This window comes from Elephas maximus, chromosome 19 (genome assembly GCF_024166365.1).
Source record: "Elephas maximus indicus isolate mEleMax1 chromosome 19, mEleMax1 primary haplotype, whole genome shotgun sequence".
Taxonomy (NCBI): Eukaryota; Metazoa; Chordata; class Mammalia; order Proboscidea; family Elephantidae; genus Elephas; species Elephas maximus.
In genome coordinates, this window is record NC_064837.1 from 49,044,694 (window position 1) to 49,065,972 (window position 21,279).

At 54.2% G+C, this 21,279-nt stretch overlaps 2 protein-coding genes across 10 annotated transcripts in view; both read right to left on the reverse strand.

The window, feature by feature from the left end:
* Positions 1-10,219, reverse strand: part of LOC126062042 (transmembrane protein C17orf113) — a 50,944-nt gene extending 40,725 nt beyond the window's left edge. For 8 of the 9 annotated variants that reach the window (XM_049859071.1, XM_049859067.1, XM_049859072.1 and 5 more), the window contains exon 1: positions 10,163-10,219. The gene's annotated coding sequence lies outside the window, so the exon portion shown is untranslated. Of the gene's footprint in view, positions 1-8,163; positions 8,197-10,162 lie in introns of those variants that run through there. The other variant, XM_049859065.1, reaches the window with a different exon arrangement.
* A 1,393-nt stretch (positions 10,220-11,612) lies between these two features.
* DHX58 (DExH-box helicase 58) lies at positions 11,613-21,174 on the reverse strand. The gene is made up of 12 exons (XM_049860759.1): positions 20,722-21,174; positions 20,312-20,513; positions 19,737-19,927; positions 18,863-18,979; positions 18,169-18,295; positions 17,773-17,964; positions 16,745-16,998; positions 16,072-16,221; positions 15,821-15,982; positions 13,853-14,043; positions 12,749-12,845; positions 11,613-12,412 (listed from the first exon to the last, which is right to left on the reverse strand). The coding sequence occupies exons 1-12, from the start codon at positions 20,887-20,889 to the stop codon at positions 12,227-12,229; spliced, it is 2,037 nt and encodes a 678-aa protein (XP_049716716.1). The 5' UTR covers positions 20,890-21,174; the 3' UTR covers positions 11,613-12,226.
* Between the last annotated feature and the right edge of the window lie 105 nt (positions 21,175-21,279).

The window sequence follows — 21,279 nt, forward strand, 5'->3', positions numbered from 1 at the left end:
CTGGAGCTGGAGGAAAGGAGGCTAGGAACTGGGGTGCCCAGCCACAGAGGTAGCCCCATCCCCTGCAATGTCAGCCGCAATGGCAACAGTCCAGATGGTAGTCATCTTATTGGGGGGACTTCCCATATTGCCCGGTGGAAGGAAAGGCAAAGGGTGAGCGGCCTAGGGGTCCTCACTGGGACCCTGGCTCCCTTCCCTCTTACTTAAAGAGCTGCATTCAGAAGATGCTGGGAGAGGCCCTGATTACCAGCCAGGATCAACCCTGCAGAAATTAACATCTTTGAGTTTCACTGACCCACCTTTAATTTCCTGGTGCTTTATTTAGCTGGTTTGTCTAGCAGGATCCTCTCACCTTAGCCCACCCCACTGGGCCTTGGGGTCCCTTCCCCTTCTCAGTCTGAGAAACTGAACCTAACCCATCCCAACTTCAGAAGGCTGAGGATGACCCTGAAAATTCGGGGTTACCTAGGGCAGGAGTCAGAGGGAGGGGAGAACCTGGAAGCCCATTGGCTGAGGGAGATGGTGGAATGGCCATGGCCCACTTCTGCTGTGGGAAGCCATCCCCCACCTGCAGGGCATGGCTAGTGTTGACACAGCCCATCTTGGGGCATTTCCTGGACCCTTTCAGCTGGTTTTGAAAGGCCTCCTTCATAGGGGGCAGTGCTGGGCACGGGACAAAGCCTGGGCTCTGGACCATCGGACCTCTCTGATCTGTAAAATGGGGCCCATAGGGTTGTTGGGAGGATTAAGAGATGGTATGAGGAGAGTGTGTCTCTTTGTGCCTGGCACAGAGGAAAGGCTCAATAAATTCATTCAGTAAACATTTGTTCAACACCTGCTTATACCAGACCCATTCTACACTCTGGGGATCCAACTGTGAACAAAAGTCTTCAGGTGCCTGGCCTAAGGGACCCCCATCCTTTTCTTTCTGGAAGCAGCATAGTGTAGCCATACTGCCTGGGTTCAAATACCACCTCTGCCACCTCTGCTCCCGGACACCTGGGCACCTCTGTGCCTCAGTTTCCCAATCTGTAAAACAGAGATAAAAATAATAATACCTCTCCTAAAAACCAAACCAAACTCATTTCCAGTTGATTCCAACTCACAGTGACCCTAAGGGACAGAGTACAAATGCCCCATAGAGTTTCCAAGGAGCACTGGGCTGGCGGATTCAAACTGCTGACATTTTGGTTAGCAGCCAAGCTCTTAACCACTGTGCCACCAGGAATCCAGGGGGTCATTATTGTTAGCTGCTCTCAAGTCAGCCCCCAACTCATGGCGACCCATGCACAACAGAATGAAATACTGCCCAGTCCTGTGCTATCCTCACAATTGGTTGGGGATTGGATCATTGTGTTCCATAGGGTTTTCATTGGTTGATTTTCAGAAGTAGACTGCCAGGCCTTTCTTCCTAGTTCATCTTACTCCAGAAGCTCCCCGTGAAACCTGTTCTATATCATAGCAGCACGCAAGCCTCCACTGACAGAGGGTGGCCAGGAGTCAAACCTGGTCTCCCACACAGAAGGTGAGAATTCTGCTACTGAACTACCTCTGCTCTCAGAGAGTCACTATGAGACTTAAATGGTCAATATTTGGAAAGTGTTTAGCAAACAGGCACATGGTAATCACTATATGTATTTGTTAAATAAAATTTAAAAAATATTCTAGGAAGGTGCCTTGATGCCTCAGTCAGTCAGTCAATGACCTGCATCCTGACGATGTGCCAGGTCTGAGAGGCTGGGCTTGGGATTAAGATCCCATTTTACAGGTGAGGAGAATGAGGATCAGGGAGAGGAACTGACTTGCCTCAGTTGACACTTGGATCTGTATTACTTCCCTCTTCAAGCACCCCCCAGGCCCACCCTCTCACTCCTTAGGCCCTCAGCCTAGCTGAGATGGGCACGGTGGCCATGCGGACAGAGGCCCCTTTGTGCCCCTGCCCAGGATCACACCCTGAGCTCGGAGCCATGGGCTGGACAAGCGCCTTGTGTCTGGGTCTGTTTCACCGCCAGGTCTTGGGCTGCCCTCACTGCTCCGACCACGTGACTCAGGGCAGGCAGATCCAAAAGCCGTCCCCCGCGGCCCCCCCGCCCCCCTCCGCCTCACAGGGCATCCCCGGCCACTTCCTCTGCCCCTCTGCCACATTCAGTCAGGAGCCTGGATGGGAGGGAGCCCCAAGGAAAACACCCCAGTTCCTGGTCCCCACCCTGTACAAACTCCTAGTGGCCACACTCTGGGGTGTCCAGGCCTTGGGGCTGCCTTGAATACTATGAGGAAAGGAGGGGTAGGAGCTGAGGATATGGGGGATGACAGTAAGGTCATTCTGGGTGCTGGGGAGGGCCATGCCAGGATCCTGGGGATTGGGACAGGGATTACCCTGTCCTTTCTACCTCCCTAATCTTTCTTCATAGGTCTCTGGGTGTTGCAAACAGTTTGTACTCAACTACTTACCAAAAGGTTGGTGGTTTGAATGCACCCAGCCAGCAGCACCACAGAAGAGAGGCCTGATGATTAAGGCCAAGAAAACCTAGGAAGCACTTCTGCTCTGTAACACATGGGGTCGCCATGAGTCAGAATCGACTCCACAGCAACGGGTTTAGGCTTTCTTCGATTCATTTACTTCTCTTCACCATCTGGATTGGCATATTGGCCTCCTCACTGGCTCCCATCCCCCCTGTCTCCATATAGTTGGAATGAGCTTTTAAAAAGTCAAATCTGATCATGTCACTCCCCTGCCTAAAACCTCCAAAGGCATCTCCTTCAGGAGAATCATTACCCCAGCCAGGAAGATTGGTCCCCTACCCACCTCCCCAAAACCTGTCTCCTCTCCCAACCCACCCCCGCCACCAGATCCCTCCCACAGATTAACTGAGATGTCGCCATGAACTCTTCACCTAAGAATATGACAGGTAGAAGTGATACTGACAGCGGCTAGAGCTGGAGAGAGGGAAACTCGTGACTGACTAAAATGGACCGACTGATGAGTCAAATCTTGACCACGCTGAAATCTCCCATAAACCGGCTGGGCAGACGCACAGTGGCAGGGACTAGGGTCAGGAGCTGGTGGCTCCCAAATTGCCTGACAGGTCAAACCGCAGCAGCAAAACTTATACAGAATGGATCCCTATGAAAGTCATTTCCATAAAATTAAAATGGAAGGAAAAAATAGACATTTGTTTAACTGTAGCGGGGGGAGGGGTGGAAATCTGAACAAAGAATCAACTTAGATAAATATAGTTCAAACTGGAAAATACTTTCTGTAAAAAACCTTCCATGTTGGTGTGTTTTAGTTTAAAATGTTTGCATTCAAAACATCCTTGGGGTCAAAATATCCAGGTCAAAATATTCTGTGTCCCTCCACTGTGTTTTTGTACCACTCCCTACCTTGCCTACGATATTCCAGCCACACTGGCCTCTTTCTATGGTTTGGGAGCAGCAAGTGCTCTCTCCCCTCAGAGCCTTCCAAAGCCTGTCCTCTCTGCCTGGAGTGCTCTGTTCCTCCTGACTCCTACCACCCCCTTCTCATGGCTGATACTGAAATATCACCTCCATGAGAGGCCTTCCTTTATCACCACCCGAAGGTAGATTTCCTTCCTACCTTCTCTCCCTCCCACTGGCAGCATCTTATCTCATTTCTCCTTGAATCCCAGGGTCGAAAAATTCCAGTTGCCAGTGAGTTTCTGACTCATGGCGACCCCATGTGACGCAGAGTAGAAATGAGCTCCACAGAGTTTTCATGACTGTGACCTTTCAGAAGCAGATCACCAGGCCTTTCTTCCAGGGTGCCTCCGGGTGGGTTCGAAAGGCCAACCTTTCGGTTAGTAGCCCAAACCCAGCACAGTGCCGTTGAGTCGATTCCGACTCATAGTGACCCTATAGGTTAGTAGCAGAGCATTTAAATGTACCATCCAGAGATTCCTGAGTCCCCGGATAGGGCCTAGCAAATGTTAACACTTAGTAGGTGCTCATTCATTTACTGACTGAATGAATAAGTCATTGTCACTGGGGGTGACAGTGGACAGGGGAGTAGAGACTTACAGGGCCCCTGGAAGAGGAGAGGGTCAGGGTGGAGACATGCTTTTCTACCTCTATCCCCCCGTACTCACAGCACCAAGTTCCAGGGAAGCCCAGTTCAGTGGGAGAGAAAAGAGGAGACAAAATTAGTCCTGCTTTGGTTTTGCCCCTTGGTCAAGGTCTATGTGCCAACTGGCCAGCTGCCCCCCTAGCTGGGCTGCCCCCTGCAGCCTGGCTCCCTCATTTGGCTGTTGGCCAGGCTATTTGGGGAAACTTCCTGATCCCCCTTCTGGCCTCCCCACCCCCACACCTCATCCTGCGGACCTGGAATAGCTTATCCCCAGCCTCAACCTAGGGACAGTCACATCCCCAATTAGCATCCAGATGGTTGAAACCATCTCTAAAAGCTTTTTGTGTCGCTCTCCCCTCAGGAAGCTGCTAACTAGGACAGTGGATCTCAGAACAAGGTCACAGGAATGCTACCTGCCCCTATACTCCTTTCCTAACAGGGAATACAGGGCCTGGGGGTCTCGATCCCAGGTCTCCGAAGATGGAGGAGAAGGGGGATGAGGCTGAGATGTAGGGAGGGCAGAGAAATGACTGCAGTCTATGGTTCCTTTTGCCCAAGGAGCAGCTTGACATGGCCCTGGAAGAGACCTGACTGTGGGGAGGAGGAAACATGGGTTTGAGCCCAGGCTCTGCCAAATGATTGACCCTGGACAAGTTGCTTTGCGGCTCTGTGATAGAGCTTTCCTACTCTGGTGAGGATGTTTACCTCTCCAGGTTTCCATAAGATGAAATGAGAAAGTTCCATATACACTAAAATACCAAACAGACTTGAGGGATGGAAGACCCTTGGGGTGTCAGGGGAATCTTCTGGGGATGGGCTCTGAGAGGTGCCCTGAGCCTATTAGAGAACCCTTCCTTCAAGGCATCCTTGGGTCTTGGCCTTGCTTTACTCTGTCGCTGCCTGAAGCCTCAGCCAACAGGGGTAGGTAGGCAGGCGGGCAGACTTCTCGCAGGCTTCAGGGCCACACCCCACATGTCCCTGTTAGGGAATCCCCAAGAACACAGTGGGTCCAGCTCCAAAACACCTTCTCCCAGAACTTCTTTTCCCCCTCCTGTCCCTCTGGAGCCAACAATCTCATCAGCTACCTTCTGGTCACAAGGGATGGGGAGAAAAGAAGAGGCTGGGGTGGGGGAAGAGGTTGGCATCACATGTAGTAATCAACAAACCTGACACCAGGAAGGCAGAGAAGCCCAAGGGCCTGGGGATTCAGGAGGTGACATGGGGATGTGGGGGAGGGCAGCGAGGGCAGTGGGACCAAGGCTGGAGCCAGGCCTGGCCTCTTGCCTGGGCATCTGAAGTGGGGAGAAGTATCTGCGGAATCGGTCCTTACCCCACCCAAGGAAACCTTAGTCAAATAAACAAACAGCCAACACAGCAGCTCCTGTGAGAGAAGCCAGCATGGCACTGAGGGAGAGGCCAGCAGAGTGGAGGGGCCTGGGGAGAGGGCAGGGAGGCTGTTTAAACAGGCCCTGCGGACCTTGGGCAGTTGGCGGAAATGTTTGGAACAGGGTGGGGAGCACAGTGGTGGTTTGGAGCAGGAAGCTGGGGCCTGGGGTAGGTGGGTTGAGTCAGCTGCTTCGAGGAAAAAGAAAAGTATCAATTCAGCCCCACTCTGGTCAACGCCTCTTCTGAGAGAGACTCCAAGTCCTCAACACCCTTTCCGCAGCCCAAGGTCAACCAGACAGATGGGCTCTCTCCCTTAGCACTCTCAGCTCTCAGCCCTGCTCCAACATCTCCCAGGCCAGAGCCAAAGCCCCAAAGTTCTCAACAGAGGAGCAGGAGGGAGATGAGCCAACACCTGTCCTCCCCAGGTCTGACATTCCCTCCCTTCTTCTTGCCTGGCAGGGGAGGGTCCGACGTGATGATGGCCTCCAGATGCTTTGTCACCTTCTACACACCCAGAGACGCTCAGCTGTCCCGTTCCCCTGGGACTCCTCAGGAGCGTAAGACAGAGAGACACACCCAGACTTAGAAGCAGAGATGGAGAGAAGTAAAGATAGAAACATAGACACAGAAAGACAGAAATAGAGAGAGACTCACACAATCAGAGACACAGAGCCAGAGAGACAAGGAGAGAGACTAAGGAGAGAGAATGTACGTGTGTGTGTGCGTGTGCGTGTGTGTGTGTGTGTGTGTGTGAAAGAGAGAGAGATTGGGACAGAGGGGAGAAGGAGAGAGGGAGGGACAGAAGGAGAAGGAAGGGGGAGAGAAAGACTGAAAAAGAAAAAGAGACAGACGCACAGACAGAGACAGAAGAAAAGGGAAAGGAAATGAGAAAGAGGAGGCAGGAGAAGAAGAGAGACAAACGGAAGGCCTAGGGCATGGGGAAGGACAGAGACAGCCCACAGAGGACACAGAGACAGGCACACTTACAGGCTGAGGAACAGAAAGAGGCTCACAGAGAACTCAACAAGGACGGACAGACCAAGAGGAGACTCAGGACCTGCAGACACTCCCCTCAGGGATTTGGAGTACTAAACGCTGAGCCCGTGGGGTTTGTGGGAAGTCCCAGGAGGGCAGCACAGCTGCCTCCTGTCCCCAACGCTGAATGGCTGCAGGCACCTGGCCCCCGGCCACCCTCCAGTAAGCCAACCTCGAGCCACTGGAGCTGGTGGGTCACCCAAGGTGAATGAAAAGTCACCAACCAACAAGGGAGAGTGAGACCGTGATGGTGGTGAGGACATAGTGGTCTGCAAACCGCTTATGTTAGCAGGGTGGGTCTGCAAGGGCAGTCCCACCCCAGACTGCACTGGAAGCAGGCTTCAGGAGTGTGAACTGTGTGTGTGTGAAAGGGACAGTGTGTGTGTGCACATGTCTCCAGTTCCATCAAGCACCTCACAGCACTCATGAGGCCAAGGTAGCAGGCTTAATCCTCAAACAGCCCAGTCAGGATGAGGGAGTCCAACACCACAGAAAGGCTGCGTGTCTCTCTCCTTAACAGACGGTGTGCCCAGGTGCCACAGGGCACTCAACTAGAGTCAAGGCCAATGTGCCACTCATTCCCACCTGGGCCGATCCCCACTGCCTGGCCAGCTGGCCCACACTCTTCTCCATCCAAAGTCCAAGATCCAAACTCACGGGAGGGCCCACATTGCAGACACACAGCCTGCTTCCTGGCTGCTTCCACTGAGAGGGGCAGCTGGAGAGATACGGGGCCCAGCCTTGTCTTCCCACAGTCTGACTTCCATCCCTCCTGCTGCTGCAGCCCTATTTAGCCCCCTCCTTGCTATAGGGTCACTATGAGCCAGAATCCACTCGAAGGCAACAGGTTTTGCTCCTTGGATGCAGTGAGGGCCCACACCCAGGCCACGCCCAGGAGATAAGCCACCTCTCTCCTCCTACCCCTTCCCTCTCAAGTATATCAGGACATTTTAAAAAGCTGTTCCAATTTTGGGGTAGAGAATGAGGTCAGGAGGCCCATGGGGGTACTTCTTGTTGGTGACAGCTGACAGTCTTCACTTCACCTTGAAACTCCTTCCTGGCACAGGCAAGCATATCCTAAACCCAGTTTTATAGGGGAGCTGCTATCTTGGGGGACAGGGAGAGACCCCAGCAAATGGCAGTTCAGTCATAAACCCAGCTAGGCCCATCCCTAACATTTGCAGGGCCCAGGGCAAGAAGGCAAACGGAGAACCACACGTACCTCTCTAAATACTTATGTTATAAATCAAGCTAACAAACTGTTAAATAAAATACGTTCTAACCTCCTCCCATGACAAATACACCTTCATAACAACCTGGAAGACTAGGTTAAATTTAGATTTGGATTTAGATTTCTCTGACTCCTGGGAGCTGTGCACCAGCATGATGCTGAGTAGGGAGAGGCAGCTCCCCTGTGGCCCCTGGGCGCTGCCCAGCACCCCCTTCCCTGTGCACTACAGAGGGCACCCATACATGAGTGTGGACAACCAGCCGACACTTCCTCGTCCCATCCACATGCCCTGCAAACAGCCGCCCCCTGGCCATCCCTCAGGCCCAGGGAAGCACAAACTAGAGGCACAATGCGCCCTAAGGAGGACAGATGAAGGGAATAGGCTTCTGCAGGTCTGGAGCAAGCTGGGCAGGGACCTAGATCTCACCTGGGCAGGGACCTCAGGAGTCACAGGTATCACAGGCTCCCGGAAGGCTCCGTTGACTCCTCACCCCACAGGGAAAGGAGTGGCTAGAGAAGCCCAGAGCAAAGCCCTTGAAAGCACTCAGGGCTGGGGCACCAACTTTGCCCAGGTTTAAGAGTGGTGTTGGGCCCAGCCTTCCCAGGCAGTCTCCAGACCTCAGGCCTGGGACTGAAGCTGCCTTCCCATTGGAAGGCAGCTCGGACAATCCCCAACCAGGAATTTCAGCCACTTGTATTATTTATCTTCCTGGGAAATTTTAGTGCAGCTTGATCCCAACTTCTGGATTTCTGGAGGTGGGCAGGGCAGGGAAGTGATGACAATGAGGCGTTTTTTTCAGGCTGGGTCTCCAAGCCAGAGCTGGCTCCACTGAGGCACAGTTCCAACTGGGCTCCTGCTACCACTGGTCCCTGCCGGGTGGGAATGTCCCCCCACCCCAGACACAAAGGGTGAGACAAACAAGGGGACTCAGAGAGAAAGCGAGGGGCCCTGGACAGCCCAGACACACGCAGCCCAGCTGAGATCTAGGGACCAGCAGGGGCCAGGGGCTGGGGGCAGTGGGTGAAGGGCATTGCTCTCTCTAGCTAAGTTTGAAAAAAACTTCCACCCCCCCCACCCCACCCCCCACAGATCAGCTTTGCTGTCCTACGCACACAGAGATACTTACACTTGTTGAGCCCTCACCAGGCACCAGGCACTGTCCTAAGCGCCCTACGTGCGTATTCTCGTTTAATCCTTGCAGCCACTCTATGAGGTGGGTTCTATTATTATCCCCATTTTACAGGTGAGGAAGGAAACTCAAAGAGGTAACTTGTCACACAGTAGGTAAAGGAGACAGGGCTCAGGTCTACCTCACCCCCGAATCCACACTCTTTCCACTACAGCAAATTGCCTCCCAGAAGCAAGAAGCTGGCACAGAAACAGAAGGGGTGAAGGTCAGATATGAGAAAGAACTTCCTGGCAATGCTGGTGTGTGATGGGAGGTGACAATGGGCTGGAGAATCTAGACAGATATGGACACTTCCCTCCATATACCTCTGTCTGCCCAAAGGCTTGTGATGATCTCTGGAAGGCCCTGGGGTCCAGGCTGGATCCACATGGTAACATCCTGGCCTCCCCTTGTCCCACAGTCCAGGGTCCTCTGCTGTACCTCAACCCAGCCCCAAGGCCCAAAGATTGCCTTTCCTTTGTGGCTCAGAACACTAAGCATCACATTTGAGCTGGCAGCTCAAGATCTCTTCTTCCAGGAAGTCTTCCTTGAGGTTCCGAGAGCAGGTCCCGGGTCCTAAAGCCAAGTTCCAACTCAGAGGGTGCAAATGTGTCCCACGTCTATGAGTTCTAACAAGTATGTGAACACATCTGTGATCACCTCCTTCATGACACAGAAAAGACCTAAGCAGTCCCCAGGCTTTCTGGACACCCAGGGCACTTGGACAATGCCCTGCTCTTCCAGCCTCCTCCCCTGCACACATTTGTACCCAGGGAGAAATGATGCAGGTGCCCAGGGGCTCACCTGAAAGCCCAGGCCCCAGCTCAGGTATGCAGCCACTCTTAGCTCATTCGCCCACAGAACAGAAGACGTTTGGTCGACCCATCACTCCCTACCGCGAGTGAAGATGCTGTAGATGAGTGAAGACGAGGCACCGGGTGCACCGAAGTCAGTAAGGTCCCCTTACTTCGGAGACCTCTTAGTCGCTTTCCTCAACCTGTTCTCCGTAGCCCCGTCTCTAATGCCCGACTCTGTTCTTTCCCACCCCTAGGAGCCAACTCCTGCTTCTGGGAGAGCCAGCCGGAACCCTCTAAACTTCCCAGCGTCGGTACGCAGAGCCAAGACACGATTGTCCTCATTGTCCCTGAGGATTCCCCGGTTTTAAGAAAAGGGGACAGAATAGGTAGAAGCGGCTGCCTTGCTCTCCCACCTGTCCTCAAGGTCCTCGGCGCGCCCCAGCCCGAGCCGCTGGCTTACCTGCGGGGCAGAGACGGAGCCCGCCGCGGCCACCTGCTCTCGCTCTCCGGAGCGCAGCGGCTTGGGACTGGCGGAGGGGCGGGGCCCGGCTCGGGGCGGGGCTTGGGAGGCAGCAGAGCCCCTCCCCTCCCTGGGTCTCCGCCGGGTGGGGCGGGCTGGCTGATTTGGGTAGGGAGGGAGGAGGGAGCATCCGGGCCACTAGGGAGGGTCGGGAGCACGGTTTTTCCGAGGGCTGGGCAGCTACGACACCTGGGACTTGAGGACCTCCTGAAATTCCCTCCTGCATGAATCCTGCCCACGTGCCCTGGAGCCAGTAGCCCTGTATGGAGACCCCTCACAGGAAGAAGAGAGTCCAGAAACCTCTCCTGGCCCAGTACCCCCATCTGAGTTCCCGTCTCGGTAAAGCTCTCCCAGCCTGGTAGAGTGGGTGGGAGATAGGACACCCCCCACCACCAAAGGCAGGGTCCATGTCCAGTGGCCAGCTGTGTAGAGACTTAGACCGCTGGGGCGGCGGGGGTGGTGGCGAGACCATTATGCTCAGTCTCCCAGCAACACGCACCCCCTCCACCCTCAACGCCAGCTCAGGTCCCTCAGCTGTCACTGTCTAGCCCTGGAATGTCAGGCGTCTGGATTCCGTGCGTCCAGCCACATTCAAAGCCACTGAGTTTAGCATCCCTGGGCCTCTGGCCCCTCCCTCTGCCCCCAGTCGCTAATTTTATTGACCTGTAAAAGGCACGTTGCTGGCAAGTGGGATAATAACTGAAAGACAAGGGGCCCGGGAGATGGAGCTGGAACAGGAAGGAGGAGAAGGGCTGCTCCTGGGGTTCAGGGCCAAGGGACAATGGGAGATTAGGAGGAAGGAGGGCCCTGAGCAAAGGTGTATACATCTCCCAGGGATGTAGGCCAAAAAGACTCCTATTGGAATTTTAGCCCTCAAACAAAATGCTGATTGAAAGAGGATGCTGGGGGAAAGGAGGATGCATTGTTTTCCATCCACCCTGAGGCAAAACCAAGGATGCAGCAGGAGGGTAGGAGGTTAGATGGCAGGAAGGACTGCTATCCTACTCTCAAATCTCTGCCCTAACCCCCTCCTTTCCTCTTGAAGGTGACTCCTTTCTGCTGGGCCTTCTGACTACAGAAATAGCCCTTTCCCTAAAGAATCAACCTAGATCTTGCCTTTCTTTTTCTTTCTTGTGAAAATGAGAACAGAAAATCTAGGCCTTTGCAATTCCCCTCACTCACATGCCTACCTGAGCTCCTGAGCCCACCTCTCAAATCCTGGGACCGCAACCCAGGGAGGACAACCTGGAAATTAGGGTAGGATGAGAGGGGGATATTAGGATTGGGGCCTATTATAGGGTGGAGGGGGCAGAATAGTCTCACATTCATGAGGACCTCAATTTAGACTTTTGATGCTCTTTCCAAGTAAGGTTATACATATAGCCATAAAGAAGAATGTTAAAAATTTATTATTAGAAATAAACCACAAAGCAGATCAGGGGAGGGGCAGGAGGTAGGGATTACAACGAGGCATGAGGAAACGGTTAATGGTAACGGCCAAGTACATTATCTTGATTGTGGAGGAGCATATGTTAAAACTTACCTAACTGCACTTTAAATGTATCAGTTTATTTGATGTCAATTATATCCACGAAGCTTTTTTTAAAATACTGTAAATTAGCTATCCCATTTTTTTCCATTTCTCTATTTTTAATTCATGAGGAGCGTCAATAAATGAAAGTGACGATGGGAGAAATGGGTTGACAAGGGGTCAACGGAAACTGTTGTGATTCTTAGTACAGCGTGGTGACCCCCTGCCTCAGTTTCCCCCCAACGCCATCCAGTGCATAGGAAAGTGGGTGTCAAGCAGGGCTGTGGCCCTCCAACTGCTTCTTCAGTGAGGGCGCCGGAGCTAGCCTGGCTGTCCAGGGCTCGACAGCACAGAGCCCAGAGTTGGTGACTCAGGAGCGGCCTGGACCCAGGCTTTGCCTGGGGAAAGATGGCACCTGCTGCAGACTCTACTGCCCTCTGCAGCCTGAGGCTGGCACTGCAGCGACAAGGTGGTCAGTTCAGAGACAGGTCCCGGAGGTTCTGAGCACAGTGCTGCACATAGTCGAAGTCGGGCACAAGGAAAGGCACGCAGGACCACTTCTTGGCCTGCAGCCGCCCACGCGGGGTCTCAAGCAGCATGCTGCGGACTCGGAGCACTGGTAACTTCACTGACTTATAGATTATTTGCAGACCCCAGGCCTGGAGGTGGGACAGAGAGGGCAGGGTATGGGCCTCTGCCCCCCAACTGGGCTTTTCTCCTTGAGTTAGGGCTCTACGAATGGGGGGGCTGTGTGTCCCATCTCAGACTGAGAGCTACCTCCTCCATCACATAGTGAGCTCCCTAAGACAGAGACTGAACCACCCTTCTCAGACCAGGGGCTCATGAGGCAGGGCATGGACATTACCCTCAGACCTGGAACTCCTGGGGCAGGACTGTCTCCCCCATCTCACTGGGAGCTCCCTGAGGGCATGGGCCTCCTCCCTCAGACTCAGGGCTGAGGATATTAGGGCCTGAAACACAGCCCAAGTACTCACCTCCCCACAGTTCCTGCAGCTAATGGCACCCCCAGGGCTCCAGTCCCTGAAGTCTCTGTCTATGACCACAGGTGCCTGGGAGACAGTGTAGTAGATCCTGGAAAGGAATGGGGGTGGCTACATGGGTGAACCCTCATGGACCTTTCAGACCCAGATCTCATGCCCTCCTGCTTGCTGAGTCTCTTCCTGGGCCTTGGGCCTTTCTGCCTCCCAGGAGTCAAGAGGCACAGGGGCTTCCCAGGGCCAGAAAATCCAATCTTCAATATGTCTGCCTGTGCTGCCTCCCCCCTAGCCTGCACTGGCCAAGTTCAGGCCTCAGCATAACTCACCTGCATGATATCAACAGCCTCCAACTGGATGTCCCTACTCTTTACTCCCACCCCCAATTCATCCTTCCACCAACTGCTGGAGTGATCTTCTAAAAATGCAAATATGCTAAACTTTCAGGTCTAACCTTCAAGATCCTCCATAGGCTAATGTGTCTTCCTTCTGAATCTCACCATTGACAACCCCTTCCACTCAGGTCAACTGGAATGACTCCTGTCTTTTTGCTTTCCATCACCCTTGCCTATACTCATCTTCTCATTTTTTTATATCCAAAGCCAGCCCATCCTCTGAGACCCAGTTGAAATGCTACCTCCTCAAATGAGAGAACCTGGGTGAAAATCACTGGCACAGTGCCTGGCACATAGTAGGTACCTAATGAAGTTATTTAATGAATGAATGAGGAACAAAGGTTTTGTGAAGGGGAGATGATTATCCCCTAGAGAACAGAGGTCCTCAGAATATGTAGGACCAAAGTACCTGGTACCCCTTGTAGTCCCTCAGCATTGGGTGTCCTGAATTCTAGCTCTTGCTCAACCACACAGTGGCTGTGGAGGTTGGACAAGTCACTTAGCCTCTCTGAGCTTCATTTTCCTCACCTGTAAAACAGGCTGTGACAAAACCCTGTCTAACCAGACTGCTGTGAAAACCCCAAACCAGGACTTATTAAAATGCTCTTCAGCCCCCAAACTCTTAAGAACTGGCTAGGTGGGGCAGTCTCAGTCCCCCATCCCACCACTCCCTCGCCTTCATCCCGACAGCCCCTTCCATGGGTCTCACGAGAAGTTGGGGTTCACGTTGACATGGTGGGCACCCTCCACCTTCCGCAGGTCACTCCCATGGCCCACGGGCACCGAGCAGTTGATGCAGAAGAGCCGCACATGCTCTGCCAGGAACTGCTGCCGCCGGCTTGACTGCTGCTCTGCCTGGGCTGCCCGCTTGACCAGGGCTGCCCGCTGTAGGTCCCGGATCTGTGGCGAGAGGGAACATCTGGGCATGGCTGGGGCCCGAGAGACGCAACCCCAGGAATGCCCCCAGAGGGACAACCAAAAATCAAAACCTGCTGCCGCTGAGTTGATTCCAACTCAGAGTGACTCTACAGGACAGAGCAGAACTGCCCCTTAGGGTTTCCAAGGAGTGGCCGGTGGATTCGAACTGCTGACTTTTTGGTTAGCAGCTGAGCTCTTAACCACTGCACCTCCAGGGCTCTAAACCAAAAAACCAACCCCGTTGCAGTCCAGTCAATTCCGACTCCTCCAAAAGACTCCCAAATTTCCTCAGATCATTTGTCGCCAGAAAGGACATTTCTTAAACCCCTGTCACTTTTGCAGAAAAAGATCATTGTGAGGCGGGATGTAGACAGCTATGGGAGGGAGTAAGCTTTCCAAATTATCTATATCCCCTCTTTGGAGTTGTTGTTGTTAGGCGCCGTCGAGTCGGTTCCGACTCATAGCGACCCTATGCACAACAGAAGGAAACACTGCCTGGTCCTGAGCCATCCTTACAATCATTATGCTTGAGCTCGTTGTTGTAGCCACTGTGTCAGTCCATCTCGTTGAGGGTCTTCCTCTTTTCCGCTGACCCTGTACTTTGCCAAGCATGATATCCTTCTCCAGGGACTGATCCCTCCTGACAACATGTCCAAAGTATGTAAGACGAAGTCTCGCCATCCTTGCTTCTAAGGAGCACTCTGGCTGCACTTCTTCCAAGACAGATCTGTTCACTCTTTTGGCAGTCCATGGTACATTCAATATTCTTTGCCAACACCACGATTCAAAGGCATGAATTCTTTTTTGGTCTTCCTTATTCAATGTCCAGCTTTCACATGCATATGATGAGATTGAAAATACCATGGCTTGGGTCAGGTGCACCTCAGTCTTTAGGGTGACATCTTTGCTTTTCGACACTTTAAAGAGGTCTTTTGCAGCAGATTTACCAATGCAATATGTCATGTGATTTCTTGACTGCTGCTTCCATGGCTGTTGATTGTGGATTCAAGAAAAATTAAATCCTGGACAACTTCAGTCTTTTCTCTTGTTTATCATGATGTTGCTTATTGGTCCGGTTGTGAGGATTTTTGTTTTCTTTATGTTGAGGTGCAATCCATACTGAAGGCTGTGGCCTCTGATCTTCACTAGTAAGTGCTTCAAGTCCTCTTCACTTTCAGCGAGCAAGGTTGTGTCATGTGCAACTCTGAAGAGTTTCGTGCAAAGCTGCTTCTTTGAATCTGACATGAGTCAGACAGATCACCCCGGAGAGGGTGAACGTACATTTTTTTTTGCTCAAACTGGAATAGTTTTGAGAGCAAAAGGGGGCATCACTAATAACTACGCTGGGACAATAGGAGTAAACAAGGAGTATCCTGGGCAAGGCTGGCGGCTGGTGACCCTGCCTTGGGGGGATCTGCTCTAAGTCCCGGTTCTGGACTTACTCTTTATATGCATCTTTGCTTTTTTCCCCTAGCCTGGCTCCAAAATGGCTGTAAGGTGGCTTTCACAGACACAGAGTATCTGGTGACAAGGATAAATTAAAAGCCCTGCACAAGGCCTGTTCCCAAAGCCCCTTGGAGACCAGCCATTGTCTTCCCTGGCAGCTCCACCCCTGGTCTCACCCCTCCCTCCATTCAAACATTCCCCAGGTTGGGCCAACTTAGCTTCAAGAAGAAGGAGGAAGCAGGCGGGTAGTATGAAGCCAGGGAACTGTCCCTCAGCCCCAAACCTCCCTAGGGCCCACAGGCTGCCCAAAGACCTTGGCCTGGTACTCAGCCTGGTCCATCTTCTGTACAGCTGCCACGGCTCGCTCCATCAGGGCCTCCAGCGCCTCGTTGGTCAGCTCCCGCCGCAGCTCTCTACTGCCCTTGGCTGCCACAAATGAGTACACACTCTCCCCAGCCCGGGCACGGCCTCTCGCCTGGGGAGGGGGAAAAAGGAGGGGCCGGTGGGACTGGGGTTCCATGAAGGATCCTTCAAGGTCTCTTGCGGGGGGGAGGGTGTGGGCACCTGGACCATGGAGATCTCGTTGGTCAGGAGTCCGTAGCGCACCACCACATTGCAGTGGGGGATGTCCAGCCCCTCCTCGGCCACACTTGTGGCCACCAGGAGGTTCAGGGTGCCAGCTCGGAACTTCCGGATCACCTCTTGCTGGTCCCTCTGGGGCAGGGGAGAAGATAGGGGAGAGAAGGTACATGAAGGGGACTCAGGCCTACCTGCCAGCCTAGCCTTTCTTGATTCAACCCCTTTACTCATAATCTTGGCCCCTCTCCCTAGGTACCCTAAGCCCCACCCCTCTCCCCAAGTACTCCCAGGATCTTGGCCACCTTCCCAGAGGACTATCCAGTCACTATTTCCCTTAAGGATCCCTAAGAGTTCCTTCCCTTCTACTCTAGGAACTCCCAGACCTTATTCTCCTCAAGGCAGCCAGGTCCCTGATCCTCTGCCCTGAGGAACTGTATTACCCACCTCTTCTCCCCAAAGACCCCCAAACTGGGGGGGACCTTCAGCACTGGGAACATCAGTGTTCAGCCCTCTCCCCCAGCCCTCTGCCCTAGGGATATTCAGTCCCCCCTCTCTCCCGGGGTCCCCCTGTCCTCATCTCTCTGCACTGGAGACCCTATCCCCTCCTTCTCCTCCAGGGAAGTCCCTCAACCCCAGCCCTTTTCCCCAAAACCCACACCTGGGTCATGTGGATCCTCTGGCTGCTGTTCCCTGCCCCAATGAGCAGCTGGGCCCTGATGTCCACCGTCTGCAGTCCCGGCTGCTGCTGGAGCCAGAGCTGCAGCGAGTGGGCGCTCTGGCGGGTGCGGGTGAAGATGATACCCCGGGGGTCATCGGGGCTTCCAAATTGTTTCTGCAGGATCTGTTCCAGCAACTCCAGTTTCGGGTTCTCTGGGCCATGAGTGGCCAGGCGCACCAGCTCATTTTTGTGAGCTGCCAGCAAACCAGAAACAGAGACATAGGACTCAGGCCTGAGGGTGGGTGGGGCACTGGGGGGCTCACGGGGATAGGGGTGCAGGAGTGAGGGAGGGTGAGGCAGAGAATATCTGCTCCTGCCCAGGTCTCCATTAGAGAGCACCAAGCCCATGCATAAGGACACCCTCTGCTCTGCTCTGCTCTGCTCTGCCTCAAGGCCTGCCCTACTCCAGGGCCTACACAGTATGGAGTCCTTCATTCACATACCTCAGACATGCACCCCCTTCAACCTAACAGGCTGACCCTTGACTTTTCCACCCTGGCCTCTGCCACCCAGGATGGACTCTTGATCTTGGGTCTCTTCAGAAAGGTCCCTGACCGCCAGCCTGTGATGAGGCCTCCAGCCTCCAATTTCACCCTCTGATGGCCTCATTTTCCCAGTCTAAAGGACTTTCAGGGACACTTCCAGTTAAATGATTTTTAAAAATCTTTCCCAATAATGGAAACCCTGGTGGTGTAGTGGTTAAGTGCTACGGCTGCTAACCAAAGGGTTGGCAGTTCGAATCCGCCAGGTGCTCCTTGGAAGCTCTATGGGGCAGTTCTACTCTGTCCTATAGGGTCGTTATGAGTCGGAATCGACTCGATGGCACTGGGTTTTGGTTTTGCCAACAATGTGAATTAGTTTTCACATTTACGCAATCCTTGACAAATGGGGAAGTAAATTTTTTGTTATACCCCCAACCTTGACTTTTGGTTCGAAAAACCGCTCATCTAGTCCTTTCCGTGCCTCACCATCAAACAGCAGCAGCAGCCAGCGCTCGGCATTCAGCACCTGGATCTTAGTGGCGCGCTCCCTGTCGTAAAAGTCCCTCAGCGTGTTCAGGGCGTCCACAGCGCGGACGGTGTCGTGGATGAGCAGCGCATCGTTGTAGCGCCGCAAGTGCAGCGCGCACACTCGCCGCTCCTGGAGCCCGGCCTCAGCCGCTGCAGGTAAGGGCGCAGGTCTGAGCCCACCGCTCCCGGCTCCGCCCCCACACCCCACCCCTCCAGGCCCTGCCCCTGGACAGCTGAGCTCCACCCCCTCAGGGCTTGCCCAGGCAGGCCCCGCCCGATACGACTCTGTCCTTGGAGGAAGGCCCCATGCCGATGCCCCCCTCCCCTCGCCCTCGCGCAGGCATCCCCTCTCACCCGCCTGGCTCAGTTCCACCACCTGCTGCTCGTACGTCTGCGTCCCGAAGTCCTGGCTCAACTCAGGCATCTCCAGGTAGTCGTGGATTTGGCCCATGAGCTTCTTCACCAAGTTCCCAAACGGGTCCTGAGCGGAAGAAGTCAGGGCGTGAGGAGATACCCATGCACACCCAGTGCAGGTGCTGACCCCCTGTGACTTGGTGCCGCTCCTGCCGTCACTGTCTCTCATCCGAGAGGAGGGAGCTCCGGCTGGGGTGTGAGAGAGTTCTGGCTGGAGGCAGGGGCCAGGTTCAGTCTCCACGTACCCTTGGGCAAACGGCCTCCCTGCTCTGGCCTGGGCACGGTGGGGTCTTGTTCTTTCCCAGCTCTGTCATAGCAGACGCCAGCAGCACACGCACGGCAGGAAAGTGCTTGGTACAGCCTCAGCACAAAGTGCCCCTGCTTTATGGTTTGCAAAGCACTTGACAGTGTGTCCAGAGCCCTGGCAGACACCACAGTGACTTCTGAGTCAACTGCAACAGCAGGCTGTGGGCATGGCTTGTACCTGACCCATTTCACAGGATGGGGAAATAGAGGCTTAGAGACATAAGGCAATCACTTGAAGTCACAGAGATAGTTAGGGGCAGAGTCAGGCCTCCACCCAGGTACCCTAACTTCACACCAGACCCCACCCTCACCTCCTACCCCCATTCACCTGGCTGCGCTCTTGGCAGAGATCATACTGTTTGCAGGGCTGGCGGGTGTGCTCCTGCAGCTGGGGGTGGTGCTCCTGGGGTGACATGATGCGCCACGTGTCCAGGTTAGCACAGAGCTGGGGGCAACAGAGAGGAGTTCACTGGAATGGGAGGTGTGGGAACAACAGGCGGAGCTTTGGGGCAGGATGGGTCCCACTTGAGGAAAGGGAAGCCTGGGGGCAGGCCATTGGGGCTGGGGATTCATTCATTCAACAAATATCTATTGCTCGCTCTCTTTGTGCCAGGCACCGTTCTAGGCACTGCGGCCATGGAGGAACTTAGAATGGAGTTGGGGAGACATGATAAACCAGTAAAGAACAGAGTGAGAGCATTTCAGATAATGCTGAGAGCTCTGAGGAGACTAAAACTGGATGATATGATAGAGTGCAGTGAAGGTGATCAGAGAGCAACTTCGAAGAGGTGACGTTTAAGATGCTCCTGACTTTCACTTGTTCCTAGCCAGGTAAAGTTCAGGGGGAAAGGCATTCCAGGCAAAAGGAATGGCAAGTACGAAAGTGAGAACAAGCCTGATCTGTTTAATATACAGAAGGAAGGCCAGTATAGCTGCAGCACAAACAAGGTGGAGAATGCAGAAAATGAGGTTGGAGAGGTAGGCAGGGGCTAGACCACGTGGGACTTTGTAAGCTGGAGTAAACAGTTCGGAGTTGATTCTAAGTGCAACAAGAAGCCACTGGAGGCTGGGCCTTAGGTGAGGAAGGGGCCAACCCTGCCAGAGGGAACAAGGGTAAAGCTGGTGGGGGAAGGGAAGGGGCAGGGTGGCCAGGGAGGTCCCTGGTGGGCCTGGTGATGGGAGGGTTATAGGGGCCAGCTGACCTGCAGGACATGGTCGATTGCTCCACTAAGCATGGAGGCCCCGCCAGTGCCAGGGGAGGCTGTGAGACCCAGCACCTGGGGCAGGGGCTGCACCCTCCGGAGTTTATGCTCTAGGTACCGGCTCAGGATGATGTTGTAGACTGTGTCTTTGTGTGTGTGGTGACACTCGTCCACCACAAGCAGGGAGAAGTCTGAGGACAGGCACATGGGGGAAAGTGTGACTTATGTTTACAAAGCCCTTCCTCCCATACCCAGTAACCCAGTGTTTATGTAGTCCCCACAGCTCATCTGAGAATTCCTTCCTCCCTTCATGATTCTCTGCCCAGCCTTCAGGGAACGAGCTAGGTGGGGGATGATACACCTCCATTTTACAGATTAATAAACTGAGACACAACTAGGGGAAGGGACTTGCCCAGGATCCTGCACAGGAGCCAGGTTTGTTTCCACGAGAGTGTATGCTAGGGGTTAGTGACTAGGGAACCCTCCCTCCCACAAAAACAAGGAAAAGGTGCCCTGGGATTGGCAGGCAGGGCTGCCCCAGGTGCTCACTCTCTGCCCCCTGCCACAGCTCTCACCATTGAGCTCCACGTGTTCCTCCTCCTCGGAGCTGGTCAGTGCCATCTGCAGCAGCTCAGCTGTGCAGATGAGCAAGTCATGGCTACGGGCCTGGTGTCCGAAGCCAGCCCTTGGTCCCATGGCCCCACTCAGGGTTGCTATGGCCCAGCGTCCACCCAGCATGCGGCTAAACTCCTCACGATGCTGGGTCACCAGGTGCACCTGAGGTTGGGGAATGAGACAGGAAGGGGAAGCAGGATCAGGGGTCAGAGGTTTGAGGAGGAGGCAGGGTGGCCCCAGGGCATGGCTAGGGACTGGAGTGGGGTAAGAGCTGAGCTGAGGGATGGCCGCAGCAGCTCTGGTGTTCTGGAGGGCTCTGAGAGGCACCCAAGGAGCTGAGGCCCCACAGAGGAGAGGGCAGGTCACTCACCCTGTTGACCAGTACAACCACCTTGGCTTTGTCCACAGTCTCTAGATGTCTCTTGGCCACATAGGCAGCTGCCCGGGTCTTCCCAGCGCCCGTGGGCAGCCATATGATGATATTCTTGCCCTCCAGGGCTGGCATGATCACCTCCCACTGGTAAGGTCGCAGCTCCATTGTGGGTGTGGCAGGGACTCAGACTCACTGGCCCTCCCAGCCCCCTTAAAGCTGCCCTTCCGCCCCCCCCAACCTGCGCCCAACCCGGCCTGGGGAAGAGACCTCCCTTTGCTCAGGAGCTATTTGGCTTGAGGGGGCAAGGCAGGGCACTCCCAGCAGCCCCCAGGAGCATGCTCTGGCTAAGAGGGTAATAGAGACTACACCTGCACCGCCGGGCTGGCCACGGGCAGCTCGGCTCAGCTTAGCCTGGATGCCGCTGGGCTAAGCTCAGAGATAGGAATCGGAAACTGAAACTCAGGGGAGGAGCCAACGGGGGAGGAGCCAGCGGGACCTGGTCCCTGCCCCGGAAGAAACAAGCGTTTTGGGGTGGGGGACAGAAATGCTGCTGGC

Bases quoted from the DNA above. Each gene is read 5' to 3' on its own strand.
- DHX58 (XM_049860759.1), bottom strand. From the start codon at position 20,889: ATGGAGCTGCGACCTTACCAGTGGGAGGTGATCATGCCAGCCCTGGAG. The intron at 20,514-20,721 runs GTGAGTGACCTG...CCCCAACCTCAG, and splicing joins TGGTTGTACTGGTCAACAGG to GTGCACCTGGTGACCCAGCA. The intron at 16,999-17,772 runs GTGAGGCACGGA...GTTTGCTGGCAG, and splicing joins GCTGCTGCTGCTGTTTGATG to CTCACAAAAATGAGCTGGTG.